At 39.3% G+C, this 24,171-nt stretch overlaps 1 protein-coding gene across 1 annotated transcript; it reads left to right on the forward strand.

The window, feature by feature from the left end:
• Positions 1 to 246: 246 nt before the first annotated feature.
• On the forward strand, positions 247 to 22,099 carry pcsk7 (proprotein convertase subtilisin/kexin type 7). The gene is made up of 17 exons (XM_088345810.1): positions 247 to 370; positions 2,158 to 2,444; positions 2,840 to 3,070; positions 3,293 to 3,427; positions 4,351 to 4,516; positions 4,602 to 4,692; positions 4,950 to 5,004; positions 7,401 to 7,539; positions 7,609 to 7,709; positions 9,218 to 9,385; positions 10,226 to 10,330; positions 10,427 to 10,529; positions 14,964 to 15,120; positions 16,780 to 16,874; positions 16,971 to 17,076; positions 18,270 to 18,387; positions 21,181 to 22,099. Exons 2-17 carry the CDS (start codon positions 2,214 to 2,216, stop codon positions 21,442 to 21,444), a joined length of 2,265 nt encoding a protein of 754 aa, XP_088201936.1. The 5' UTR covers positions 247 to 370; positions 2,158 to 2,213; the 3' UTR covers positions 21,445 to 22,099.
• Positions 22,100 to 24,171: the final 2,072 nt, after the last annotated feature.

Raw genomic sequence — 24,171 nt, forward strand, 5'->3', positions numbered from 1 at the left:
ATATGAAGAACAAACTCAAAAAAATGAAATACAATAATTTCAATTATAAACGATGACCACAACAACGTTTATCCAAAGTAAATATAACACATACGCTTAATGGATATTTACTTTCGAAATCGAAACATTTTTAAGTTTTTTTTTCCAACATGAATATGGAACATACTTTATGTCCACTGGCAAATTGCGTTTGACTGACGTCAGACGTACAGAAGTTTGACGTCAGACGCACAACTCGCGAGCTGCCCACGCATTGCGGAAGTGACAGTTAATCACAACAGTACAATTGCGGACATACGTGTGGTCCTAGCCAATGTTCTCATATACAGTATTTCGTCGAAATCACTTGAGGAGCGACTTGGCTATAAAGGTACATGACAGCAGAGTATTTCATTCCTATTATTTACTCCTTATTCGGTTATGAAAGACAAGGAAACGGATTTTGCCTACACACGATAACATTCTATCAAGCATTCATTGTTATTATCCTACGATAAAACTTCTGCAACTGGAGTATTGTTAGCATGTTTTGAAAGAACGCCATTTTCCTTACTGAAGTTAGCAAAATAAATGATATAGCATAGTAGGCTAAAGAGAACTAAACTACAGTATTCGTCCAACATGTCTCCCCAAAACAATTCGAAACTTAAATAATTACATTTACATTACGTTTTAATAATACCGGTGTTGGATGACTAGCTATTTTGATAAATTCGCCATTACTCTTCACAGTGTATGGAACTATACTGTTAAGCATGGGTCTCCAACGTCTCTCAAGCTAGGAGCTACTTTGTGTTATTGATTAGCGCAAAAGGCACCCAGTTTGATATGAATTTCTAGAATAACAACATATAATGTTATAACTATATTGTCACTATGTTAATCGGGAATTAGGGTCAATTAAACTCAGTCAACCACTGAAAACATTTATTTTACTAGAAAATCACAATGACCCAGCTCTGGTGAGCGATTTTCAGAACTGCTCCGCGGGCACCCCAGCTGTCCCTAGTTGGCACCCTTGTGCACGTGGGCACCTCTTTGGAGACCCCTGCTGTATAGCGGTGTCAAACTTATGGCCCGTGGCCCAAATGTGGCCTGCCACAGAATTTTATGTGCCCTGCGGGAGCTTAAAACGTCTCAAAAGAGAAATCCCAGAATACCTTCAACTATGATATCTTTGTGTTTGCTGTTAAAAACGTAATATTGGAATATAATATTGTGAATGTGCTTAATTGCTGTTGAGATTGTCATGATTGTTTTCTGTTTTTAGTGTCAATAAATTTGTTCAAACCAAAAAATCTGCAAAGTGACAACTCTGTGTAACTACACGCCAGGATTTCCATATTGATGCTAATGAGTAGAATTGAGAAATTGATGATTCTAAAAATGTTTCTACATACAACATTAATTCATTTCCTGGATCAGGCTTTTATCTAAAACTGTTTGTATCTTGAGCAAATTTTCCCCATAACAAACATCTGAAAACCAAGTAATTCGTTCCCAGGTTCCCAAAAGCATCCAAGTTATCCCTTCATGGCAATAAAATACATCATCATAATCACTAAAAACACATTTTAATAGTAGTTGAACATAAAATTACAGTCAGAACATAAATAAGATGATATGAAAATAGCTTCAAAGCCAGAGACTCTTAGTGTTTATGTCTGGTAAAACGTGTTACTCGGATTTTCTCTCGTATGTTGGGCAAAATATACCTCAAATTTCTTATCGCTTGAGAAGCTTGTTTGTAGAAGTATGACTGTATTTAATTTATTATATATATGTTTTTTGACACTTTTTTCAACACAACTGTGACTTGAAGAGTTAATGAATTAAGAACTACTTTACATGAAGGAGAAGTTACATTTATTTTAAATGACAATAACGTTTAGTTACGTTTATAAGTGTCCTCTTGCCCTTTGAGGACAGCCATTACGCTGATGTGGCCCTCGGTGAAAATGAGTTTGATACCACTGCTGTACACGAAACGATATACAATAGTGCTTGTATCTGAACTTTTATTTTCCGTCTTTTTTACAGTTACAAGAAAATGATGTTAATACCTGCTTTTACATATAATGTGGTTATCCAGCTTACTTTCTGATCACCTCTGACCAGGATTTGTTTTTCTTCCCTTTTTTCCTTTTTCTCATACAGTTTGATGTTCAAATGAGGTCTCACCCAGGTGCCCCTTGTTGTCATCATATATTGTGATGGCAACTTTTCGCTGCATGTATTCTGCATGTATTCTCCTCCTTTTTCTCTTATTTTTTACCCTGTTGCTCCTGACCCATCTGCCATCTGTTGCCCCTTCCTTCCCTCCTCCTCGGTCACCTTCTTCGCCATCCTGCGGCCCAGGTCAGTCATGGGCTGTTCGCCTCCATGCTAATCCACATTATGAGGAAGGAGAGGAAGCTGGGAATCTTGATGAAATTGCTCACCAGGTACTGCAACCTATTTAGTGCAACTTTATCTAACTGCTGTCTCTGAACATTTGTGAATAATTACGCATACGAGTGTGTTATAATATAACAGGTGAGTTCCTGGTCGTACTTTGGTAGTAGGTTGCAGGCTATTTGTGACATAAAATACCAGGAAATTTCCTTATTACATCACAGGCCTCCAAATTTCCACAGTTTAGTGTTGCAGATTCCACCATCGGAAGATATAATTGAGTGTCATCAGCGTAGCAGTAAAATTCACCACACAATGTTAGCTTGTTATGTAAGAAAGGCAGAATAGGATGCCTTTTTTGTTAGACATTATCACAGATTGCAATGCCCTGGGAGTTTAATCTCTAGTGGTGGTTTGGCTATAATCTTTACTTTCACCTTTTCAGGTAGCAGAGCAGGCTGGGCTGCACAACCAGGGCCAGGTTGGACAATTAGAAGGCCACTACTTGCTGTGTTCTCCCCAACATGGTGTTAATGTTTGGAGTAATGATCTCCATCCCGGGAATGTGCTAGCAAGCCACCCTAATGTCCTTTGGTACTCCCAGGAGAGATTGCTCAGCCGCTCCAAAAGATCTATGGCTTTTAATGATCCTCGATACCCAAAACAATGGCACCTGGTGAGGTTATTTCATATAGTATATACTCGTTGCAAATGAGTTTGTTATATAATAACATATTTTACAAAGTAAAATTTTTTGTGTGCATAGTAGCACAGCATTTTTAAATCGATCGAGTTGTAAAAATTATATGTACCCCTTTAGTTTTGCTTGTCCTCAGCCAATTCCGCTTTGTAGACATTAACTTCAGTTTTCCCTTTACCTTTCATGCCTAAATTGAAGCACAATGACGTGAATGAGGACATGGACATCAATGTGACAGGGGTATGGGAGCGCAACATTACTGGCCAAGGAGTCACTGTGGTCGTGGTAGATGATGGTGTACAACACACTCACCAAGACCTGCAACCCAATTATGTGAGTTCCTGTTAATCCATTCCATCAGCAGTTATTTATTACAGTAAGATCAAACATCTAGTTGGATCCGCCCGTCTCTGTCTGTCCCTCACCCCCTCATACACCCCCCTCCAGAGGAAAACAAAGCCTATACAACAAAGACAGTTAAAACATCTTCTTTGTTCCTTTATCTCTTTGTTTTCCTTATCCTCACTGTAAAATGTGGAACTGGAGTGCCACGTCCTATTTCGTTGTCACAATATATCCCATGTTGTAACAATGACAATAAAGGTATATTCTATTCTATTCTAACAAAGTCATGAATACGTGTTATTTTGTTACCCAATGAATTACCACGAAGAGAATGTCAAATCATGCTTTTTTTGTTTTATAAAGAGAAAATACTGCTCAGTGCACCTTATACAGATGATTCATAAATGTGGGAATGTATATTTACAATGAATTGCAGTAACTATTTATGAATTGATCAATTCATATTAGTTGGGCTACCAGATTTGTTTGTAAATTGGCCACAAAAGAACCCAGATTAAGCCAGAAGTTTCAGAAATGTCACCAACAAATGGTAGAGAATGGAGAAAACAAATTCTTTCAACAAAGTATTATACAAGCCTTTCAACGTTCCTGAACCATGATACATTTAAACCTCAACTTTGTTGACGCACAGGTGAAGACGTGGAGAGACTGTCTAACCTATCCAGAATGCACTATGTAAATACGTTTTTCCGGTGCACCTTATATATGACAGAGTAGTTACAAAATTTTGGATGGTGTGCCTTACAATCCAGTTTCGGTTTATAGTCTGGAAATTAATATTTAAATATAGCATTCCTTATTATTCTATCAAATGATACATCTCAGTTTTTCTTTATGCACGTCTACGGCTTTTATATTTTTAATATCTATAATTTTTTTCGTTTCTATAGAGTCCAGAGGGAAGCTATGATCTGAACTCCAATGACCCAGATCCTATGCCCCATCCCGACGCGCACAGTGACAACCACCACGGCACTCGATGTGCTGGCGAAATTGCGGCAGTTCCAAACAACAGCTTTTGTGCTGTTGGAGTGGCGTTTGGCAGTAAGGTGGCAGGTAGACACTACACAGTAATTTGAGGCAGTGCTGCATTCAAAAGTGTTGAGTGAAGCTAAAACGTCAATACTTTGCATCCCTCAAGGTATTAGGGTCCTGGACGGCCCCCTGACAGACAGCCTGGAGGCCATTGCCTTCAACAAACATTATCAAGTCAACGACATATACAGCTGCAGGTGATTCATGTCGTTGGGACCTTTTTGTCTAGTTTGTCTTGTCTTGGTAGTGATTTTTATTGCTCAATATTCCTTTGCCGCATGTTTAAACGTGTTGTTCTCATGTTTGTTTTTTTGTTCTTTAAGTCCTAGTTGTGATGGGTTGTTGGCTGAGCAAAAGTCAAATTTTCAGACCCAGAGATGTTAGATATTTTTAGTTGACCCCCTTTAACCAGTTTATCGCAGACTGTGATAGTGATGTTGATGTCTTTTTATAGTTGGGGCCCTGATGATGATGGTCACACTGTGGATGGACCCCATCCTTTGGGCAAGGTGAGAATGTTCAAGTGTTTACTATATTGATATGTTTTTCAATATACTAATTGAATCCAGTCTTACGACACCCCTGTTTTGACTCGGGGTATTTTGTTAAGAAAATACAGATAATGTTCATGTAATTAGTGTGGCTTTTCAGAAGTTTCCACTGCATAGTTTTTCTTTGATCCCAACCATTGTATTATTGTTATTATTCATTTTTTACTTATTTTATTCACAGTGTCTATTCCGTCTTATCCTAACATATCGTTGCTGTCGTGTCAGAAAAAAATTATATTGATATTTTTTTAGTCATTCTTTTCATATTTTATCTTATTTTTGCATTGTAAACAGTCCTGCTTTTTTACATGACAGGGATGATTTGTTCTTAATGGATTGAAAACACTTAAATTTACCTCCTAAATTTAAACTTAATGTTGGCATTGGAACCGATAATTAAATAAGAATTGTTTTATAATCCAAGTCAAGTTGCATTTATTTGTATAGCCATCAATAGCAAAATGTCTCATAATTTCACCATCCTGAACTTAAATCCACAGTTGTGGAAGCTGTGTCCCACAAAAACTGATATTAACATGTTTTGGTTATATTTTAGATATTATTATTTTTATTGTGTCGCTTTTCAACATACTGTTGTGTACGAAATTAGCCCTGCAAAGGAGATAAGCATTTTTGTAAGTTTTCCCTTTTTACTTTTTTATGATCACATTAAGTAATTGCATATCAAATAGACAAATACAACTGAAACAAGTGTGTAATCTAGCAACAAGCGGCATTTCTGTAATTACTTTAATGACAGAATTATTTAACCACTTGGGTTTTATATCTACTTCTATCCGGTACAACGTCCACTTGCAAAAATTACATCGTTAAGACCTGAAATATAGTTTGACACAAGGTTCTTGCAGCAATCCGAAGGTATCCTAACCCATTTCTCATGAGCAAAGGCCTTCAGTCAGTCCAAAAATATACAAGATGCAACTGACTTTAAGTCTAACCAGAGATTTTTAATTTGTTCGAAGTCTGGTGATTACACCAGAATTTTGCAGCCCTTCTAATGAAACTGAGCTGTGTTAGACTTTGAGTTATGTTTAGAATCATTGTCCTGTTGAAAGGTTCAATGTCAACCAAGCCTTAACTTTATCACTTATTGCATGGCATTTTTGTCCAAGGTCTGGTTTTAAACTGAATTTATAATGCATTGCACAAGCTTAAGATTCATTTGCCTTAATAAAGCAATGATTTATCCCCAACATGATAAGATGAGACGGGGTGTTCCATTTTTTAGGCATCATTCTTACGCCTCCACACATACCATTGATCCATTGGCCTAACAAGTTCCAATGTCTTATCATTCTAGAGAGCAGAGTCCCAAAACATTTGTGGTTTATCCCTTTATGTTTTAGCCTACTGGAGTTGATTTGTGGTTTGGAGTCCGAAGAGGGGTGCACCTCCAAGTTCTTGCATGGAAGCCATTATTTTGCAGTGTGCTTCTTTTCGGATGAAACCTGAATAACTCCCTCTCACATCACTTGCAGACCGTAATCTCTTTATACCACTCCCATGTAGAGGTTCTTTTTCTCCTATAGCTTTGAACTTGCAGTCTATGCTTCCAATTGTGTTTCTCGAATGTTTAGCCTCTCTGCTATCTTTAAATGTTTGACATTCTTGCATATGAAGTGAAAGAACCCAATTTCTGAACCTTTTTGACTAATCCCTTGGACTTTACCAGATTGCAAATATTTCAAAAACGGCCAAAAGCCAGAGTCCTTTTAAATTGGCTTAATTGCTACTCAGTAGGGCCCTGTTCACATCTACATGCATTTTCATTAGCCTTTTTGACAACACCTAATGAAAACTTCTGTTTTTATGAGTAGTGGACTAACGGCAGTTGAATAATTATGTCAATGAAGGCATCAGAGAAAGGCCATCTATTGGAATATTGCCCCAAAACATTTTAATGTCGGTTGCATTTGTACAATGTACATGCCATTATTTAATGCTATTACAAACAAAAATGAAAATGTATGGCAAACTTGTCAAATATCTTACCTACTGCGGTGGGTTAAATAACTTTGAACACAACTGCAGTATTACCTGTCTCCTGCAGAAGGCAATATATCTCAGCATTTAATTTGAAATGTGTTTTCCGTTTTACATCTTAGTTATAGGAGCATCATTTTTTTCTTTGCGCTTTGACTTTTTTGTGTGTGTTTGGGCTAGGGTGCGTGCTGCGTGTGTGACTGTATATTTAGTGTGGATTATTTTTTTGTTGTAATTTTGGGGGATGTCTTGCACAATGGATGTTTTAATAGAGCACTTTCAGCTGCATTATACTGTATGAAAAGTGCCTTAGAAATAACATTGATTGTTAATTTCCTATTTATTCATAGGCTGCACTTCAGCATGGAGTCATTGCAGGAAGACGGGGCTTTGGAAGCATTTTTGTGGTGGCCAGTGGCAATGGAGGTCAATACAATGACAATTGCAATTATGACGGTTATGCTAACTCCATCTATACCATCACGATAGGTGACATTGATTTTGGTTCATATCTTAGCAATATATAGACCCAAGGCTTATTTTGTACTGTACACACAGGAGCTGTTGATGAGAATGGCAGGATGCCTTTTTATGCTGAAGAGTGTGCATCCATGTTGGCTGTTACTTTCAGCAGCGGAGGGAACAAGATGAGAAGCATTGTAAGTCTTAATGGAGAAAATGAAATGCATATGCCAGTTATAATTTCAAATATATTTTTTGATCATTTCAGGGCCAATGCTTTGTATTATAAAAGCGGGGGGAAAATTGCTTTAAGTAATGGACACAATTATAGTAGGGATTAAAAGCATAGCCTTTTAAACAAACTTGAAATCAACAGACCCAAAATTAAGATAATGTAAAAGTCATAGAGCGTTTTTTCCGCCCCATTAGTATTTGGATCTGTTTATCCCTCATCACTATGGAAACAGTTTGTAGCAACAATGCTGGAGGGGAAACAGATGTGACAAAATGACCTCTCCAGAGGAACTTGTACCACAAGCTAACCACACAGTGCACTGATAGGCCAAGAATTATAAATACTTTTTGAAAACATATTATTTACAAGGATACAGGTTTGAACTTACAAATACTTTTCTAACATTTATTTTCAAATATGCAAGTTTATGGCAATAGGATGGTCATAGATTTTATCTGTGCAGTGCACCTTCTCCCCAACATTTTTTTCTTTAATTCTTCACACGTTTCTTGGAAAATATCTAACTAATACCCAATGTTTACTTTTTTTTGTCTTTTTTATAAAAGGCTATACAAATGAATATGCTTTGATTTTTAAATGCAAAAAAAAATAAAAAAAAATAAATATATATATATATATATATAAATTGAGCTTTGCTGTGTGGACCACAAGAAACATGCTTAAACACACACAGCAGTGATTAGCTGCCTGAAATCTTCAACAGATTGAACAGCTGTTGGGAAGAGTGTTTACCCCACATGTAAACACAGAGAGAGTTGAGAATTCCTCCCACTATTATCTCGCCCGATTGCTGCACTCCACAGAGAGTAAAATGTAACTTTTATAGAACACTCACATTCACCAAACGTTTATTCCCCTAACCTGACACCGAACATTAAGCCCACAGAACAACAAGGAGTGAGTTGCTGTGGAATTTAACCCCTCATCAGAGGCCCGACAGCATACAGTGTTTTACAACTACATCGTATGCATCAATATCGGTCATTTATAACTATCTTTCCTCATTCACATCGCTCCCTAGCACGCACTCTTGCATCCATTTTATTAACCGACCTGACAACCAGAGCATGTTTCATTGAAAATAAAATAAATAATTATATATTTATTTGTAAGTGCTTTTGTAATTCATTGAAAAAACATTTTGGTCTCTTGTAAATAAAAGTGATAACTGCTGTCCTCTTGCCAACCCATGTGCTCCTCTCAATACCGTGAACCACACTCTGATTTGAAATTAAGATATATGTGACAAAAGATTTTGAGAGGAGTGTTCTTAGCTGTTTAAGTCACTGCTTTAAAGTTTCTGGTTCTGAGATTCCTGCACCGTAGCTCTAAAGGCAACTTATGCTAGTTAGTATTCAGATGTGAACAGGGCTATACAAGGCGTTTCTCTGTTTACACCATACAAGGCTCTCAAGGGTATGTGTAGTCTAAGCCCATCTGTCTCTTTAGGTAACATCAGACTGGTTCATGCAGCAGGGAACGGGCTGCACGGAGGGCCACACTGGCACGTCCGCAGCTGCCCCCCTGGCGGCTGGTATGGTGGCCCTCATGTTGCAGGTCCGACCTTGCCTCAGCTGGAGGGACGTTCAGCACATCATTGCCTTCACTGCAACCAAGGTGAATTCTCACCAATTGCTTGCTTTAAGTTACTTGTCAAACTCATGGCCCGTAGGCCTAATGTGGCTCGCAGCATCATTTTATGTGACCCGTAAAAGCTTAAAATATCTAGGCTTCTAAAGATTAACTAGTCAAAAATGGCTTTGAACTAAAACTGCATTTCCCTCGATGCCTGTTAATTATGATATATGCAAAGTCCTGAAAATGCCCAAGAATATTTTTTTGTCTTGTTATACAGTGATACCTCTACATACATGATTAATTTGTTCCCAGGTTGAGTTCTAGAATTGCTTGTAGCTCGAGGCAATTTTTCCCAACATGAAATAACCTAAAACCAATTAATTTGTTCCCAGCTTCCCAAAAGCATCTTATTTAACCCTAGCTATAAAACACATCTTTTTGGTCACTAAAAACACATTTGAATAGTAGATAAACATAAAAATACAGTAACTAGGTAAATGATATGATAATGACTCTAAAGCACGGTCTCTAGTGGTAACGTCTGGAAATTCTCTTAAGTCTTTGGCCTGAAAGACATCTCGTATTTTGAATTTCTTGTAGCTTGTATGTAGAGGTACGAATGTATTTATTAACTGAAATGTTTGTGACTTGAATAATTAATACATTTAGAGTTACTCTACATGAAGGAATAGTTACATTTATTTTACTTACCAATGCCATCTAGTTTCATTTATTAGTTACACAAGGCCCTGGAGAACAGCTATTATGCTGATGTAGCCCTTTGAGTTTGAAAGCCCTGCTCTAAGAGAAAAGTGCTCGTGATTGCAGTTGTATTCATTACAAGAAATCATTAAACTTTTTGTCTTTATAATCCACCAGTGTGACAACAGTTCAGACTGGAAGCCGAATGGAGCAGGTTTCTATCACAGTCATCAACATGGCTTTGGTCTCCTCAACGCATGGAAACTCGTTAACGCAGCCAAGGCACAGAAACACACATGATGTTTTGTTCCAAAGTGTCTTTAAATTTAAGTCATTTTAGAATCAAGAAAATTGCTATTCTTCTGTTCTGGCTTGCAGGTGTGGGAGTCAGTGCCATTTCTTGTGTCATATCAAAGCTCTGTGATTGAAGAGAAAGTGTCTATTCCGTCTTATCCTAAGGAGCTGGTTCGCACCTGGACAGGTACTTTGATGTTCTCTCTGCTGCTTTTCTCAGATCTGCATTCAATGCTTAACCTCCGCATCATGCAGTTTAGTCATCTCTGTCTGATCCCTCCTTTATTCTCCTCAGTGTGACTTGGCCTCCATATTAGGTAATGTTCTGCTGTTTGTTTACTGACGAGTCGACATTCACTTATCTGAGCCACATATCTCTAAATGCGTCGTAGAGTTTGTCATCAGCTCAGTTTATTGATTCAATCTTTTAGTAGTTGGATTATCTAATGGTACTATCCTGGTCCTGAATTATTAAATTAGTAGGGATGTATTGTACTGAAACATTTTCCTGCCTCTTGTCTCGTCCCCACCCCGCCTTATGGACTTTTTAGTGGTTCAGGCCAACTGTCAGAGGCTGCTTGTTCGGTAGAAGGATACCACTACTCCTGAGCCATTTTTGCCCTCATTCTTTATAAATGTTCTCAAGTTACAAAATATTGAATATACCCGTCCATGTAAATCTTTTTTTTCCTCTGTCCATTATATTTGTCAAACCACAGCTTCTATTTGCATCCTCTAAGCTTTTAACTTTCCTAAGAATTTCCAATCATTGACTATGACTTTATACCTCTGTTTATACTCTGCATCAACTCATGTCCCTCCCAAGCCTGAGTGTGTTTGCAACCTAAAATGGTCAAAGAGCAGATTTGCTCATTAGTTATCCCCGTCCAGGAAGTCTTAAGACACCTTAATTTGTGTGTGAGGTCTGTGTAGTAGGTAAGGTTGAGTCCATGTTGTCACCAATATTTAATTACTCTAGGACAGGAGTTGGAAACCCGAAACGTTGAAAGAGCCATATTGGACCAAAAGAAAAGGAACATGTTTGGTGCTGCATGAAATGTAATGGTTTATATAAGCCTTATAAGGAAGCCAACACAAACTGTATATAGACACTATATATACTCTACAGGTCTTTATTCAAAACGTAAGAATGTTTGTGTCATCTTTGCCTTCCTACCGAAACCATATCATGTACAATTATCAAACATTTTTGAAAAGGTGCCAGGGAGCCACCAGGGAGGGACAAAAACTCGCATGCGGCTCCACAGTTGCTTGTTGCTGACCCCCGCTCTCGGAACATAGACAGCTAAGGGGCCGGTCACACAGACATTTGCGGCTGAATCACGGCCAAAATTTTGCGATTTTTTTTTTTCGCCCGTGGTTGCCCGCGATGGAAAATGCGCAAAATTGGCCACCCCGCTGTTCATCGGTGTATGGCCGCAAAAAAGACGCCGGCGACTGTTCCGCTTCCTCATCGCGTCATTTCTGCGTCATTTTCTCGTGTGGACCACGGGTATAAAAGCTCCCGAGCCGGTGTTGTGCCCAAATCCGACTCCTACGCAACACAGCCACCCCCCCACCCCCTCGCGTGAACGCACATTCTGCTGTGATCGCTTTTGTTGTCATCCGCGTTAACAAACGCATTTTGTAGAATACGATCGCACTTTATTGTTTAAATAAACACGTTATATAGACTAGGATCTCCGAATTGTTATAATTAGCTCACTTTATTGTTTTAATAAGCGTTTTATATAGAATACGATCGCTTTTGTTGGAAGCGCAGCAGAATGCGCGTTCACGCGAGGGGGTGGGGGGGTGGGGGTGTTGCGTTCGATTATGTTCACAACAAAAACAAAGACGGAATGGTTTAAGTTGTATTAAATTCCCAATAAATGCAAGACGAAGTGGTTTTGGTTATATGTTCGCCATTACATTCCCTAAAAGTGAGCTAAAACGAGGTAAAAGTGGTTGTAGTAGCGAGGGTATGCAAATCTCTGCAGGGATGCACCGGGCTGTAGAAATCATAACCGCTCAAGACACAGTCCCGTGAAGATCAAGATTTCAAGCTATGGCATCATTTTTATTTTATTATCTTGAAAAGAAATGTCAAGAAATAAAAATGGATTAAGACGAGGTCACTACGCTGACGGGGATCCATGTTCACCCCCTTGACGTCTCCAGCACAACTGACGTGTGCTTGTGCTCGGCAAATCGCGCTGTATATAAGCAGAGAAAGGCGAAAGACTGTCACACGCGTAACACGCTAATTTCACGTAATAACACCACGATACATGCGCAGAACATGCTATTACCATGCTCCACCCACTATTACCCGCTGAAATTTCCCGTCCTACCCATGTGTAACCGCGCCCTGGCCGCGACCATAGCACGTCATTTCCGCGTCATTACCTCGTGTTGACCACGTGTGCGGCACGCGGTTTAACACGTGCTCAAACTTTTGAGCAGCTCAAAAGTTTTGAGTGCGGCCAACCACGTGTGAATTTCCGACCGCGAGTAAAGCACTGCTGTATCTCGTCTATATAGCGGTCTCAAAACGTCCTACTGCGCCCAACAGCATCTGCTTCACGGCCAGAAAATTCTGGCTGTGGTTCAGCCTTGATATGCTCGTGAAAGGCTGTGTACCCGCGCTCTGAAGAATTGAGCAGCGCAAAATTATTTTGCGCTGCCACACGCGCGCGAATTTCCGACCTCGTGTTAAGCACTGCTGTTTCTCGTCTGAATGGCGATCTCAATGCGTCCAATAGCGTCCGCCCCAAAGGCAGAAATTTCTGGCCGTGATTCAGCCGCAAATGTCTGTGTGACCGGCCCCTAATGACGACATTGATGACATTGACCTAGAATACAAACTAAATATGGATGCAACACATTTTCGACACAGAAAATTACAATGTCCTTTTTTTATTTTTGCCCAGAGAAATGCAACCGAGATAAGACCACTTGAAAAAAAAGGGATTTGCGATGATGTGACTCCAAACAATGCGAATCTGGCCTACACTCAGGGGCAAGCCTGTGCACGATGCGCCTATTTTTTTCTCTCTTTTGAACACAAAAAGAAAGGAAATGAAAGACGCTCTCAAAACAGAAGCTCTGCCAAGTCTTTACCAACAAGACCATTTTTAAAAGTTCGTGTGTGCTAATGTTTACATGCTAACACTTCAGGGCTAATTATCTACAATTCAGGGCTAATTATCTACAATTCAGCACTTTTAAATCGTAAACACGTGTTTTTTGTTTGACATTCCATTTGTCTGTCTTTGTGTGAAGGGCTGGGCAAAATATTAAGGAGAAAAATTGTGCAGTTTGGTCACTTTAAGTCTTCATAGTTAGTGTTCTTCTTTTTTAGCAATCATTTTTGGTTCTACAACACACAATACAGCAACAACTAGTGGTCAAATATTACGCGATGTCCCTTTAAACAGGAGACAGGGAAATTGTGCAAAATACCGATAAAAGCTGACTTGGCACTTCAGAAATACATACCCCTCTCCCTGGCCAGAACAACGTTGAATATCAACACCACCTTTCACAGACAGTCAGGCAGGTTACTCTAGATGTAAAACATGACCCCAAATGCAGACCTTTGCACATTTGGTTTTGTTGACTCGGCATATTTTCCCAGAAAGACATTCAGCTTCCTGGCCAGAACGACATTGAATATCAACACCATCTTTTACAGGTTGTCAAGCAGGTTACCAAAAAAGTTAAAAATTCTGAAAAAAGCGGACTCAACACCTATGGTTTTGTTGAATTGGCATTTTTTTCCCCAGAAAGACATTCCACTTGTCCAGATCAGAACTGCATTTTATGTGAACAACATAATTTACAGGCACTCAAGTGAGTTATCTGGGATGTGGGGAAAAATCCAGTAAAGCTGAATAAGCATCTTTGGTTTTGCTGACTCGGCAGCTCTTCCAGAAATACATTCTACTCTCCCAAAGTAAAACAAGTCTGGCCAGGATCACGATCTTTCTGAAGCAATCCGGTATGGAGTTGAAAATGCCAAAATAAAGCCAGACACAGCACGATGGTTTGGCTGACTCAGCAGTTTTACCAGAAATATCGTTCCCTCTTTCAGACCAGAACAATATTCAACTTAAACACAATGTCTTGCAGACAGAAGGTTTGAGCTATATGTGAAAAAAAACACCTCCAAGTTTACTTAGAACTTTTTGTTTTGCTGACTCAGCATTTTTTACAGAAACACATTCCACATTCGCAGGACAGAACATTGAATATCAACACCATCTTTCACCGTTAGATAGGTTACCCCTTATGTGAAAACTGCCCAAAAAGAGCTGACTTTGCATTTTAGGTTATGCTGACTTAGCAACTTTCCCAGAAAGACATTTACCTCTCTCAGAAGTTTGGCGAACATCACAATATTTTAAAAGCAATCGAGTAGCTCACTCTAGAGGTGAATGACCCTGCCAAAAGGGGAAATGCCACTCAAAAATGGTTTCACTTCTCAACACGGGGATGCTCTAATAACAAAAAAAGTCATTCCAGTTTTGTAAGCGTTGATTTTGGCACCATTGGAGCCTAATCGGTTTGTTTCCAACAGAAAATACTAACTTTCTCTGTTTTTTTTCACCTCCATTAGTCACTGCTGCTGATTTGGCGCTGTCTGGGATGCAGACATTGGAGCACGTGGCTGTTACCGTGACAATAAGCCACCCTTGCCGTGGTAACCTAGAGATCGTGTTGTTTTGTCCTAGCGGGATTTCATCCATCATTGGGGCTCGGCGGGCTATTGACAGGTGGTCCCTCCTTCACAAAGCTAGCATTTTAAATTGAAGTCATATCTACAGGGAGTGCAGAATTATTAGGCAAGTTGTATTTTTGAGGATTAATTTTATTATTGAACAACAACCATGTTCCTAATGAACCCAAAAGTCTCATTAATATCAAAGCTGAATATTTTGGAAGTTGGAGTGGGGCTTTTTTAATTTTAGCTATTTTAGGAGGATATCTGTGTGTGCAGGTGACTATTACTGTGCATAATTATTAGGCAACTTAACAAAAAACAAATGTATACCCATTTCAATTATTTATTTTCATCAGGGAAACCAATATAACAGCTCAACATTCACAAATATACATTTCTGACATTCAAAAACAAAACAAAAACAAATCAGTGACCAATATAGCCACCTTTCTTTGCAAGGACACTCAAAAGCCTGCCATCCATGGATTCTGTCAGTGCTTTGATCTGTTCACGATCAACATTGCGTGCAGCAGCAACCACAGCCTCCCAGACACTGTTCAGAGAGGTGTACTGTTTCCCCTCCTTGTAAATCTCACATTTGATGAGGGACCACAGGTTCTCTATGGGGTTCAGATCAGGTGAACAAGGTGCCATGTCATTAGTTTTTCTTCGTTTAGACCCTTTCTTGCCAGCCACGCTGTGGAGTACTTGGATGCGTGTGATGGAGCGTTGTCCTGCATGAAAATCATGTTTTTCTTGAAGGATGCGGACTTCTTCCTGTACCACTGCTTGAAGAAGGTGTCTTCCAGAAACTGGCAGTAGGACTGGGAGTTGAGCTTGAGTCCATCCTCAACCCGAAAAGGCCCCACAAGCTCATTTTTGATGATACCAGCCCATACCAGTACCCCACCTCCACCTTGCTGGTGTCTGAGGCGGACTGGAGCTCTCTGCCCTTTACCGATCCAGCCACGGGCCCATCCATCTGGCCCATCAAGACTCACTCTCATTTCATCAGTCCATAAAACCTTAGAAAAATCCGTCTTGAGATTTTTCTTGGCCCAGTCTTGACGTTTCAGCTTGTGTGTCTTGTTCAGTGGTGGTCGTTTTTCAGCCTTTCTTACCTTGGCCATGTCTCTGAGTATTGCACACCTTGTGCTTTTGGGCACTCCAGTGATGTTGCAGCTCTGAAATATGGCAAAACTGGTGGCAAGTGGCATCTTGGCAGCTGTACGCTTGACTTTTCTCAGTTCACGGGCAGTTATTTTGCGCCTTGGTTTTTCTACACGCTTCTTGCGACCCTGTTGACTATTTTGAATGTAACGCTTGATTGTTCGATGATCACGCTTCAGAAGCTTGGCAATTTTAAGAGTGCTGCATCCCTCTGCAAGATATCTCACTATTTTTGACTTTTCAGAGCCTGTCAAGTCCCTCTTCTGACCCATTTTGCCAAAGGAAAGGAAGTTGCCTAATAATTATGCACACCTGATATAGGGTGTTGATGTCATTAGACCACACCCCTTCTCATTACAGAGATGCACATCACCTGATATGCTTAATTGGTAGTAGGCTTTCGAGCCTATACAGCTTGGAGTAAGACAACATGCGTAAAGAGGATGATGTGGTCAAAATACTCATTTGCCTAATAATTCTGCACTCCCTGTATTGCCAAAAGTGAATATTGTGGGCTGCCTTTGCCCCTTCACCCTCACAGGGACTCTGCCGGCTACCAGGATTGGACTTTCTCCACTGTGCGCTGCTGGGGCGAGCAGGCGAATGGCCAGTATCGCCTCAAGATAGTCGATCACAGTAAGTGTCGCCTGCATTGAATTGCACACATTTTTCTTGCTCCATGTAACGATCTATTTCCTCCCACAATGACCCGTTTGCGTTGGTGCCATGTAGAGGAGCCAATGTCTCAACAATGTGCTGTTGTGGGGGAATTAACACGGTGGAAGTTGACTTTGTATGGATCCTCTATGAACTTCAAGGAAGTCAAAGACAGACAAATGTAAGATCCTTTTGGGCTTTATTAGCAGCTCAAATACAGTAATTTTGTTTTTACTTCAAACCCTTCTTACTAGAGAGGTAACATCAGGGCTTAAAACCCCAGCTGCCGACCAGGTCTCGGATATTAAAGCTTGAACCAGCCAGAGCCCAACCAATTACCGTGATTTGAGGGACCGAACCCGAAGTAGACCTGAATTTTCATATTTGAGCTGTGAGGACTCTGGAGAGGGGGGAAGGGAAATTTTGGCTTACAGTGTATTAGTGCTAGGATTGCGTTATCAATTGTGGACATTTATCATGAGCCCTGACGAAAAAAAGGGTAATTTTTCCCAGTACTAATTGTAATGGGAAGAACGTCTTCCAACTGAAAATGTAAGCTACATAGTACTGTCATTTTGACCCAACACCTTTACAGGGAGAGATCTGTCGCAAAAACAAATGTATTTACGATTAACTCAAGATTTAAAAACATTATGTCTCGATAAATTTACGATTCAAAATGGCATACTTAAACTGCAGATATATTTGTGGCTCTGTGAAATACACAATTCACACCAGATTTCTTCTTTTAAGGGTATTGGAGAAATTGCAAAATTTGGCTTTGAAAGTCTTTAAAACGTGCTTGAATTTGGCCTTAAAGAGGTTGTACAAACCCTGGATCCCTTACCTCATTATAACAGTCATTTTCTAGTTTGGTTAGTTCATTTACATGAAATAGATTTCATTATCACCAAACCAAAATGGAGATAATAAAGTCTCGCACTGTAGGTGTACTTTTTTTTCTTATCCTTTTAATCTGTTGTCATTGTCCCGTTTCATAATTTGTGGGGAATGGGGAATAATCCAAAAGTCTGTTTAAATTTTTGGCCAATCAGTATGATAAGTCCCACCATCAAACATAAAAATTGCATAAATAACAAGCAATAACATAAATGCAAAGCAATAGCTCACAGTAGTGAACAAGGGAAAACTCACGCAGCAAGTGTAAGAAGCATCCTTTCTCAAGAGAATCTGTTGAAGACTGAGACTCCAGAAGAAGACTATCGATTGTCATTCAGCTATAAACGGTTGTTTGAGTTGAGCTAATATAATTATTGCTTTGAAAATGCACTTCACCCAATGTTTTCTATATAATTTCTTCCTTAATTTATTTGGATCATGTTTGACTAAAAGTACTTACCTACTGAATGACAGGCTGTTGGCGGATGCCATGAGTGGCAAATATCTGGACAGCAACTTCACTTTGCCTTGTCCTCCAGGCCTTGACATTCCATCTGAGGTTATTAGTCCCTTCACTTCGAGCAGCCTTAGGGTAAGTTGCCTACAAACTGACCTGACATCTCCTATCTGCTATGGTCATTTCGGTCCTGGTTCATCTTCCTCAGTTTTGCTGCTCATCTAGGGTTCCCCCTACAATTTTTAAAGATACTGATTTTTATATGTTGTAAAACTCAAGTCAAAACAAGCATTACCCTTGTTTAAAGTAAAAATAAACCTAATATGGTTGCACTGACTAATAATGCACATATTTATACCATCTTAAAGGGACAGTGTGTGTTGTTTGACCACTAGATGTGAGTGCTAAAATGAATGCTTAAAAGGAGGAATACAAACTACAGGCCCTCAAAGGGACCAAAACCCATCATTTTGGTGGCACTAAATTGTACTCACTGTCCCTTTAACTTTAACATACAAAGCACCTGCCACCCTTGTACTGTATATGTTTCAAATTACACCCTTTCGTGGGCTCAAAATAAATAAATATTTAGGTTGAAAAAAAAACTCTAAAGAAACTACTTTATTTCAGTACTGGTTCTTCTCAAGTTACATCGGTTTTATGACCAGCATATAATATGACATAACATGCACGTTTTTTTTTTTTTATCGTCCACAACTTGAGTCACAACTCAAGTATAAAGCCCTTAATCACAGTGAGTCTCATAGGGATGCACAAGCCTACAGTTTTGGTAACGACAATATCCCCTGATCTAAAATATCCTGGAGGCCAAGGGAAAACCTGAAAAACCCCAGCATAAGGAAAAATTACAAACTTTGAGAAGGGACTGCCCATGAGGTAATCCCCCTCTCCAGGACAACCAGGCACCAAGAGATAAAACATCATCGTTAACATCATAATAACGGAAATTGTGGAACGGTTTAGGACAGCAAAACTTCCCATCTCAGTTAGTCAGCTTTTTATGCAATGCTACTGCTTCACAACTTAAAACATAACAAAGAGTCAAAATAATTTAATAAAATTAACTTAAGAACAATCGTATTAGTGGACAATACAGGATAGTTACAGGGGAAGACAACCCCAGAATGTTTATCTTTAAACCTATGATAGAATATTATAAAGGCTATACAAATAAACATGACTTGACTTAACTTTTCTATTTTTTTTTAGTTTTTTGTGGAGTATAAGAAAGACAAAATGGACACATTTTCATCTTTATGCAATGCATATTATTCTGCATGTCTCTAAATATCTAATACTAAATTATCAATACATTTTGGTTGATGTTTAGATGTTTACAGGTATCTCAAGTGTTTCCCAACATTGATATTGTTGCTATACCAGTATGAGCGTTTAAATGTGTGAAAATTGATTGACCTTTTTTCCTCCTGTTCATCCAAATACAAGCTGACAAAGAATTCAGCAACTTCACAATACAATGGAGAAAGACAAAGAAATAGGGACTGACGTGAATAAGCCAGAAATTACATACGTCTTTCGCTACTGGTTGGGGGGGGCCTGGTGGTTCTGTTTTTTTCTTTGTGAAGGTTGCAGATCAGCAGATGTTGTAATAACGGCCTGTGCAACCGCTTTCAGACTCTCGATGAATAAGGGATACACACGTAACTGTGACTTGATTTGGTCCCGCCCCCTTGACAGTATAAACACTTCACAATAATTGTTAGAATATTTTGCTTATATGTTGATTTCTACAACATATGTTTACAATGCTTTGCTATGTGTGGAATTTCTAACAGGTGTAAGGCTCTGCAGTAACACTCAAGTATCGTAATTATTCGAGTATAGCAGGCACACTTCAATTTTGGATTATAAATAAATATATACAGTTACTATGTTTCATTGAGCATTGATAGTGACAATTGTTAAGGCAAGGCAGCCAGGTGTTGGATGGATTGTGAACTCCCTTTGTGAACGTTATGCCCCAGCAACCGTGTTGACGCGTGGGACAACATGTTGCACACGCCGGAGTTCAATACAGTTTACTTTAGCATACGCTACAGTTCTCTATCTTATCTAATTCAAACATATAAATAATTTGCAATTTGTGTGCATGTATGTTCCTATTTGGCTTGTAGGCTCCAAAACGGCTGAATTTATTTTTGTGAAAATGTACACAGTTGTACTTCTGGCAGTGTTTTTAGCTACGTTTCGTGTTAAGGCACACCCAATAAATACCAAAACATCAATAAACATCTGCTTTCGTGTACAAGCAGCTCTGGAGCTGGCAGTGCTTAGTGGCTCCCTGGCACTTTTTCAACAAACCACTGCGTCTAACAATCTCGCTCAAGCAACGCCAAGCCAACGCTGGGTCATTATGCTTGTCATTATTATAATTATTATTATTCCAATTCACACACAAACACCGGGGTGTGGGGCTAGGAATCTGGGGCAGTGGGGTGTTGACCACCACCTCAAGGTCACCTCAGTGCCGTACAACTGTTGCATCCCGCCCTGCCAACAGGTTTTTACTTTATGTTCCTTTCCGCGCTTCCTGTTTGTGTATATTTTAGATTTTCCCCGCAAATGATTTAGACAAACACAAAAATAGACACAAGGTTTCTTGTGGGTTAAGAGATTTGGTTGCACGCACTGATTTGTAATTTTGGTCAGCAACTGATAAATTATTGCGCAAATACTGTAATATACCACTGTAATACATCTGAGTGTGTCACCCCAGCACTCGTTTATAACACACACACAGACTTGGAGTTCTTTATTAGTCAAAAATTGCGCGTTATACTTGAATAAATGCGTTTGAATTGCATTGGTTGGTCTGTAGACTGACTGTTTTGTGTTCTTTGTTCTTTGTGTCCTTGGACTTTTTCCCCTTTCTAATATCTCGTCCAGTTCCTGCTTCTTCTCGGATGCTTTGCGCTTTTCTGGTCTCTCTACTACATACTGGAGGCTGCCGTAGCTCACCTGGACTTTAGAAGCCTGCGATGTCTGTTCTGGAGGAAATCAGGCTCAAGAGTTCGCAGCAGTCGTCGAGGGAGAGGAATTGAGGAGGCATTAGGTGAAGAGGACGGGCGAGAATCTGGCCTGGAGCTGCACGCAGTGCTGGACTCTGAGGCCAAAATGCCGCTTCTCAATGGAGAGATGGTGACGACATGACAGAAAGACTAAAGGTGGGACTTAAGTGCTCTTGGGATGTCTCGGGCTTCCAACCAACTCTAGCCAGGTCAATTCAGTTTTGCCAATTGTGGAGGGCAGTATTTAAACGCGAGGCCTTCCCTCAACAGGTTTTCGGAGTGAGCAGCTATTTTTTGTAAACCAAAGAAATCTCTAGACTCAGTAAAACCTTTTCACTGAAGAATGAGCTTTTGAGGAATGTAATGTTTGCACTTTATGAAGATCTGCTGTGAATGAGAGCTGGATTTTGTGTGTCTGTGTTGTGGTGTGAATGTTAATAACGTCTTCCTCTGAAGTAGCTAAAATTTAACATCCCACAATGCCACAGACAAGTTTTAGGAATTAAAGGTATTTTTGATATTTAAGCGCAGGACTCGTCAACCAAGGGACTACCGAAAAAAAACCTAGGATGGGTTTATTTTCAATTGTTGAAGACACACAACTATATTTTTTGTGAAGTCTTGCCTTATACACTGTACATAATTTGTGCTGCCTATAAAACTGTTTTATATGACCTGTTTTTTTAATATAGGGGAATATTCTTTCTACTGTTGGACAGTTAAAGAGAGGATTTGTATTTTGTGTTTTGCTGTGCAAGTCACATAAGTGAATGATAATAAAGGACTCGATAAAATAATATGTGGGTGTTTGATTTTCAAAGTCAATCGCCAGGCGGGTATTGCACGAAATCAAGATAAGTCATTAACCCTGGAAATGTTTGTTTTTGGGCTAAATTTAACCTTAAGTCAGTTGTTCAAATACAGGTGAAATTCAGCTTCGTTCAGTTACTATGGCGATTCCTTTCTTACAGCTAGCCTGCTCCAGACCAGGCTAACATCCCCAGAGATACATCTGGCACTTCTACTGTCAGTTGATTGATAAATTAATGAGCATTTCCAGAGTCTTTCTCGATATGTTGCATTATTATAATCTTCCTGCATTAAGGTCTTACAGGCTATGTTACAGTTTAATCTCTGCTGACTGTATAATTGCAACACTCATTTTATGCTTTTCAAATGGCTATCAGAGATTTGATGAATTTGTATATTTTTAATGTTTTTGAGACTCTAAAATGTGACACAGAAACTTGGAAAGGTATCAATGAAGTCTTAGATCAGAGAAATATAGTATACAGTACTGTATTATAGGTTCAACTCCCATTCATCTTTTTCAAAGAGAGAAGCCTGTTCTTTATGAAGAATCAATGACATAAAACCATAAATATAATTAAATAAATAATATTTATAATTGTCCTTACTATTATTGATAACAACTTAGTGAACATTGTTTACAATGATTTTAGATGTGGCACTCCAGGATAAGCGTAATAGATAAAATTAGAAAAGAATTAGATAAAAAATGTTAGGCTAAATAGGCAAACGTTTATTTATTTTGCCGTGAATCAAACTTGGGCTTCACAGGTGGCAAGCAAATTTTACCGTAATTTCCGAGCTCCAAATCGCATCTTTTTTTCACCGAATTTTAAACCTGCGGTTTATAAAGAGTAGGGACTAATGTATGCTTTTTTACTACCGGCCACTGGAGATGCTCGAGCAAAAAAGGTAAAGAGTAAGGCAAGTGGTGTCGAGAAAACACAAGTCACTACCACCGATAAACACCACAGAAGAAGTTTAACGTACAGTAACGTGCTTTATAAATGAATGAAATGGACGAGGTGTTTACTGTGCACATAGGCACATGCGGCTTATAGTCAGGTGTTGCTTTGCATGTACAAAATGTTTTGTCTACTTGCTGATGCCATCTTTGGGCTGAAATCACCATTACAGCCTCCGTCAAGCAGTTTGTTTCGCGCGTGCATGTACGTGACTCTCTTCGATGCGCTTGAATAAATAATTTTTTTAATGTTTTTTTGAGGTTGCGGTTGACATTTGTACTGCATTTAAAACAGTACTTTTCTTACTTTTACCATTTTCATCCTAGAATGTTAGTAAACCTCGAATCCATCCCATCCCCTCTGCCTCCGCCTTTTGTCCGCGGTCTAGCCCAGTGCTTGGCAATTAATTTCTTTTTTCACCCCCCCTGAAAGAAGAAATAATCTCAAGCCCCCTCAAAAACTCTGTAATTTTTTTTTTTCATGGGGGTCACTTGAGTGTCTGCTCCAATTCGCATCTAGACCTACTCAATGCTTATACTTTGTTCTCTATGCACGGCGTGGAAGTCAAATGTGAACAAAACACTTCCAATGAGACTTCCACTGCTCCCTAGTGTAGTGAGGTGCAATTGGGCTTGATTCTTTGGAAAGTTGAAAAAAAGTCCTGGATCGAAAAGTCCTTGATCGAAGCCCCCAGGTGGGCGCCTCATTATTTGAGTACTACTGGTCTAGCCTAATGCACTCTGTGGTCGTAACACTGGTGATAAAAGTCGGATAAAAGCAGATAGGCGCGGTAAAAAAATAAATAAAAGGCTCTATAAACTCACACACACATTCGTAATAGAAAAACATAAGTTTTAGGGCACCTAAAACGAAGCACCCCACCGTTAATAAGATTGCTTGTGTTGCCTATTTTCTTATAATTTATTTCACATCTTCATACATTTCCATAAGGAGCTTTTGTGCAGGAATCATAAAAGACAGTGGACTACACGATTCCATTTTCAGATCCTTAATTCTGAGATCAACTGATTAAGACAAATTCGTAAGAGCCAAACTAGATCACCCATCCATGCATCCATCCTTTTTCTACACTG

This window comes from Urocampus carinirostris, chromosome 10 (genome assembly GCF_059441175.1).
Source record: "Urocampus carinirostris isolate Australia breed hairy pipefish chromosome 10, RoL_Ucar_1.0, whole genome shotgun sequence".
Taxonomy (NCBI): domain Eukaryota; kingdom Metazoa; phylum Chordata; class Actinopteri; order Syngnathiformes; family Syngnathidae; genus Urocampus; species Urocampus carinirostris.